This window comes from Triticum urartu, chromosome 4A (assembly GCF_056163025.1).
Source record: "Triticum urartu cultivar PI428250 chromosome 4A, HENAU_Tu73, whole genome shotgun sequence".
NCBI classification, from domain to species: Eukaryota; Viridiplantae; Streptophyta; class Magnoliopsida; order Poales; family Poaceae; genus Triticum; species Triticum urartu.
The window spans coordinates 104,508,289-104,514,362 of NC_141876.1; the positions used below are offsets into that span (position 1 = coordinate 104,508,289).

Genomic DNA, 6,074 nt, shown 5'->3' on the forward strand with positions numbered 1-6,074 from the left:
GACTAGTTTTTTCTATAGACCTTTTCTATGGAGTGGCTCGGAGAATAATCTCAGGTATTATCCTGTTTTAAGAAACCTGAGAATTTAATGTACATGCTCTAACTCTGGTGCCACCATGCATCTATCATATGTACGTGCTCTAACTCTGGTCCTATCATGCATCTATCACATGTACGTGCTCTAACTGCAAACCTCCGGTCGTACACTCCATTTACTACTCACGTGGTAACATCTCTTTCTCAGCACACTAAACTCCGGCCACAATCATTCATTAGCAGTTTAGTACTACATAGTTCTCTCACTAATGAATTAACACTGTATGCCCTATACGCCCCCTAAGATCAAAGTCATCTAAAAGAAGAACAATACTTGGATCGATATGCCTTAATAGATAATAGGGTTTAGAACTTATCGTGTTTCGTTTATCTGGGAGACAAATCCGCTCAAAGGAGCTTAACTCGTGTTTGTGTAAGTATCAACTTCTCACTTAACGGGTTTTACTTTTAAAAGAAAATTATCTAAGATAAATTATTCATCTCCATCCAACAACAATGTGGTATTAATTGCTACATTTATAACTGGCACCCGCACTTTTTTAATGCAAACACATGTGACATTTATTGAGAATATTGACTCTACATGCAGAGGACAAGAGTCGCAGTGTATCATCGAGTATTTTTTATATGTATCCGTAACTAGCAAATTCATTGTGCCTTTAATGCAACCATGCCATCACAGGAACTCAATGACACAGATATCATGGTGCAGCGTCGCCGAGAGCCATTCGTCCGCCTCCGTGCTCTTAATGCCTACTAGATTTGGCTACAACTGAAGAGGTTTGTGACTCCCACAAACAACTTTTCTAGTCGTTGTCCTCATCAAGATCATAGTTTGTACTTTCTGGGTTTTTTGGTGAATTTAAGATTTACGCCTAGTATAGACACAGAACTGACCCTAAGAGTAACTTATTCAAATCCACTCCCTACCCAATCTTATTATGAATTTTACTAAGCCCTCGTACATCCGAAGATTTTCTCCTGGTACTACCGAACCACTTTATAGGATTGGGTTGATATATTTTTTGATACGCATCCCGAATTGGAGTCGGGTTCCACTATATTGCATAATGGAACACTAGTTCGAAATACAAACTAATCGTGAGCAAAAGCCCCGGAACAAAGAAGCAAAAGAAAGCTAGATAAACCAGAAAACAAATATATAGAGACATCATTATCAAGCAGTAACAACGCACAACATGTTGCAAAACAAACCATGATGAATGTTGCAAAACAAACCATGAGGAAAAGAGCAGACATGGAATGAATGATCATATGGTCCGTAGACCACAATCAGTTCGACTAATTGTTATGCTGTAATAACTCCATGCTGACAAAATGGTGGCCCACATATGGTGCAATTGGATACCTCAAAGTAGAGAGCTTAGCAATGTTAATAGACATGAAAGCACCAAACATTTCATAGCAACGATAATTTTCATTGGACTCGGTTCAAATATTCCTCAGCGCCATTACATTGATAGATAACAGTAGCTCCGAAAGTAATATCCGACCACCAGCCGCCCGTCGAGATCTACTTGATTTTATTCATGACAAGAATAGATAGCTATATCCGTCACCGATACCCTAGCCATAGCTAGTTACAGTCACAGGAGGCGGACGCGACTGTCATCGGGTAGGGAAAGGAGTTGCCGTACTGGAAGGACACGGGGAAGCTGGGCTCAATGGACTTGCCGTCGTTGACGAGGCAGTCGTTGATGGCGAGGCGGCGGAACTTGGCCGGGTCGATGACATCATTTGAGGCGAAGTCGCCGCATGCGACATGGACGTCGCACACGAGACATTCTATGCATGTGTTGGTGAACTCCACGCTGTAGGTCGGTATGCCGCCCGCCATGCTCGGCGCGTTGATCTGGTACACCTCCAGGAGATCCTTTGAGCACTCCTCCAGCTCCAATGGCTCCGCCGAGCGCCCTCCTCCGCCGCTCGATGACATGGAAGGTGCACTGGCGCTGAGCATCTTGCGCATCTGATGCCGAGGCAGCTGCAGCTGCAGCGAGGAAGACGCTGATGCTGGCAAAAACAAGAAGCAAAACTAGTGAGCCAAAAGATGATGAATTAACATGCATGCATGCAGTTCTATATATACGTACGTAAGGTACACATACCTTGACTACCTTCATAGCAAGCCTGGAGCAGAAGCACGGCGACGACGACCACAACAGCAGCACTTGGACGCGTCTGAAAGCACGCCATGACCGGCGGCCTTCGTGTTCTCACTCCTGAGCGACGTGAGCGTGGATGGCGTAGTTGGTTCTTCTCCTCTTCGGCCCTGCTAGCCTGACTTCCACCGGGCGTGCCTACTTATACTACTAGTGCTGAAGTACCACCCCTTCTTTTTTTAACCTGGTACCACACCACTAGTACTCGTAGCAAGTTCCATTGCAAATTAAACGCCGGCGCAGCTGGTACGCGTCGAGCCGCAATTTAATTAGGGCCTCTCTGATTCACGGACTTGTAAACCATACTACTCCCTTCAACCATCTATATAGGGCTTAATGTGTTTTTCGAGGCCAACTTTGACTAAATGTTAGAGCAATAATATATGACATGCAAGTTACACAAAACATACCGTCAAATTCGTATGTGAAAAGAGATTTCAATAATATAATTTTCACATTATACATCTTATTTATTATTAATCTTATCAATAGTCAAACGTTGTCTTACAAAACGTATTAGGCCCTATATAAATAGAAGGAGGGAGTAGGAATGAAGTGGCATGGCATCCTCAATTACTACAACAGGCCGGACTAGGAGTAGTATGGTTGTTTGATTGCGGGAAGAAAAAATGTAAGGATTCTTCATATGGGGTTGTAGCCCTTAAACACACTTACTTCCTTTGTTCGGTGCAGAGTGTATATTTCAGTTTAAGATATATTCACAAAAGAGTGTACTTCTATTTTCTCAATGCACTTTAAAATAAAAAACATATTTTTCTCTCATCACACAGTAATCAAGACCAGTAACATTACACATATGGTCTCCTTAATTTCTATATGCACTTATAGCTCATTGGGGGTTGGGTAATTAAAGATGAGAGAAATGGTGACTTGCACCTTTTCAATTCATTTTTACTTCACTTCATAATTTGTCCTAAAATTTCTATATGTACACTTTTCACCCGACAGAGTAGGATAAAACGCAGTATTCTACTAGAGATGCTCTTAAACACACTCCATTAGCCCTTAGACATAGGATTTCCTCACATGAAGTTTTTGTGGGAACAACTGGAGATGCTCTTGGGATGACATCTTCAAAAACTACGACAGGATTTGTATGGTCGTTTGATTGTGTACAGGAAAATTGTAGAATTCTTCACATGAGGTTGTAGCGCTTAAACACACTTAGGATAAAACGTAGAATTCCACAAGAGATGCTCTTAAACACACTCCCTTAAACGTAAGATTCTTCACATGAGGTTTTTGAGGGAACAATTGCAGATGATCTTAGACTATTAGCTGGCATCCGTTACTATTTTCTGTTACTAGTAATTCGGTAGTGGGTAGTGTCATCGAATAATCGCGAGTGGACATGCGGCCACATGTGGTCTTTATCTACGCCGCATGCTGCCGCGTGATTTGTGCAACTCGAATACCCGTAGACTGTATAATGATTTCCGCCTTCCCTTATAGCATTTTGTATAGCTGCGTATTTGCATCTGACACACGCTGGTCCACAGAGCAGTTAGGCATTAAACTGAGGCATGGGCCGCTAGCATCCCAGTCCCAACGGCTAGCTTGCCAATGCCCATCACACTCGACCCTTCTTCTCACTTCTGCTTCCCCATTGGCCACAGCCTTACAAGCATGTGTTCATCCAAGCCCCAGCTTAGCTCCGCACCTCAACGTCACACCACACCGTCAACCAGATGCCACTGCTTCCTCTCATTCGTTGCCCGGAGTGCAATGCCGGCTACGTGATCTAGTTCGTGTCAGGAACGAAAAAAAAAACCATGAAGGCATTTCTACAAGTGCGAACGTCTTGGAGTAAGTTTTTCATGATCCTTTCCATCCATCTCTCCACACGGCTGGCTAAGCCTTTGTATTTTGTGTTTTTGCAATACGATGGATGCAGTTGTCGGAAGTGGGAGAACAAGCATATAGAGTACTTCAGCGCATGGTGGGGACACCTCATTTTGCATGCATCGGTCAATCGGCACGCATCACGCTTGAATAGAACCAAGCATTGCTGAAGAACATTTTCATTCTGGGCGTCATGAACCTGCTGCCTATGGCCATGATCTTCATGCACAAGCTCTGAAGCTCCCCCCATGTGATGGATTTGCTCTAGTCCCCTGTGTACCTCGTGCGATGAATATGCTCTAGTTCCCTATGTATTTTCCCTTTCGGTGTGCTATCTGTATTGTATGCATCTGCCAATACATGTTGTGTCCCGCGTATGCAGCAGGCTGACCTATATCAATAATACACCTCCAATGGTCGTGTGCACGGAGAATTAATCCCGGTTTGAACCATGTTTACATAATGAGGAATACGCTATAATGAGGAGTTACAATGCAAAAGTAGAGTAGTTAAATTACACCAAGCAATAAGGACGGCATTAATCACAGGGGCTACGTTGTGCAACACAGCCACCCAAAGCGTCAACAATTATTTTTGTTGGAAACAGAGGCAAAAAATTTGCCTCATCTATTAATTAAGAATAGGATAGAGTTTGTTACAAGCGACCCAAAACAACGGCATGGATTATTACTCTCGCGACATGAGTGACCCTAGATTTTGAGCCCCGGCGGTGACCCAAAGATTCGCCTCCGTCATGATGTTGTTGAGCAAAATGGTTGGTGGCGCGCTTTTGTTGCGGAAGACCCTTGCGTTTCTTTCGTTCCATACGGTCCAGGAGACAAGCATGATAAGCGTAGCCATGGCCATCCTCTGAGTGGTGCCCACGCCGGCACGACTTTCCCACCACTTCTGTGTGGAGCCTTCCAAGTGCCAAGAAGTGACATCGAAGTTCTCAAGTCGTAATTTCTCTTTGACCAAGCCCCAAAACCTCAATGTGAAATGACACTTGAAAAAGAGGTGCGCGCCGCACTCTTGCACTCTCTTGCAAAGAGGACAGAGCCCACAATTTGTCCATCCCCGCTTGTCCAACCTATCGGCGGTCCAAATGCCATCTTGAATAGCCAACCATGCGAAGAACTTGACCTTTGGCGGCGCCCAAGCCTTCCACACCATTTGGTCCAAAGAGGAGAAGGTCATGCCAAGGAATTGCGCCTTGTAGGCAGAGGCCGCGGAGTAGAGCTCATTTGTCGAATGTTTCCACACAATGCCATCGTCGGCACTCTCATCAAGTTGTACACCATGCACTAAACTCCAAAGGATGAAGAACTGTCGAATGTGCTCAATGGATAGAGCGGTAGGAGGTTTGATCTTCATGATCCATGCGTTGTTTTGGAGGGCCTCACGCACCATCCAATTCTTTCTCGAGGATGCATCAAAGATGAGCGGGGCGATTTCCTTGGGCGTACGTCCAAGTAGCCAAGGGGCGTCCTAAAATGGAGTCCTTGCCCCGCTCCCTATGGTGATGGTTGTGGAGGCGTAGAAAAATTTCAAATCCTCCTCGTCGCACGGGTTTCCCATCCCAACTCACATCTTGCTTGGTTCCTTACACTCATACCAAGGCCATCTCAAGCGCAAGGCGTGTGCGAACTTATCTGTGTTGAGCACCCCTAGACCACCATATTCACGTGGACGGCAAACAATTTTCCAGTTGACTTTGCATTTTGCCCCTGTCGTCTTGTCCGCACCGGCCCAAAGGAAAGCCCTTTCGAGCTTATTGACATTCCGAAGAGTAGATGCCGGTATGACAAGCGACGTGATGAAGTAGACCGCAAGGGAGGTAATCACCGACTTGACAAGAGTCGTCCGGCCCATGGTGGTGATGTTCTTGCCCTCGTATGCAACCAACCTGCTTGCCACCTTGTCTTCAAGGAATTGAAGGTCACCTTTCTTGAGCTGCCAAACTGAGAGAGGG

General features: G+C 45.0%; 1 protein-coding gene across 2 annotated transcripts; it reads right to left on the reverse strand.

Annotated features, from left to right (window-relative positions):
• Positions 1-1,453: 1,453 nt before the first annotated feature.
• Positions 1,454-2,377, reverse strand: LOC125553626 (TPD1 protein homolog 1B-like). Of its 2 annotated transcripts, none has more exons than XM_048717386.2 (2): positions 2,195-2,377; positions 1,454-2,090 (listed from the first exon to the last, which is right to left on the reverse strand). In XM_048717386.2, exons 1-2 carry the CDS (start codon positions 2,271-2,273, stop codon positions 1,654-1,656), a joined length of 516 nt encoding a protein of 171 aa, XP_048573343.1. In that variant the 5' UTR covers positions 2,274-2,377; the 3' UTR covers positions 1,454-1,653. The 2 variants fall into 2 exon arrangements, with proteins under 2 accessions (XP_048573343.1, XP_048573342.1); XM_048717385.2 differs by having other exon boundaries at positions 2,186-2,376.
• Between the last annotated feature and the right edge of the window lie 3,697 nt (positions 2,378-6,074).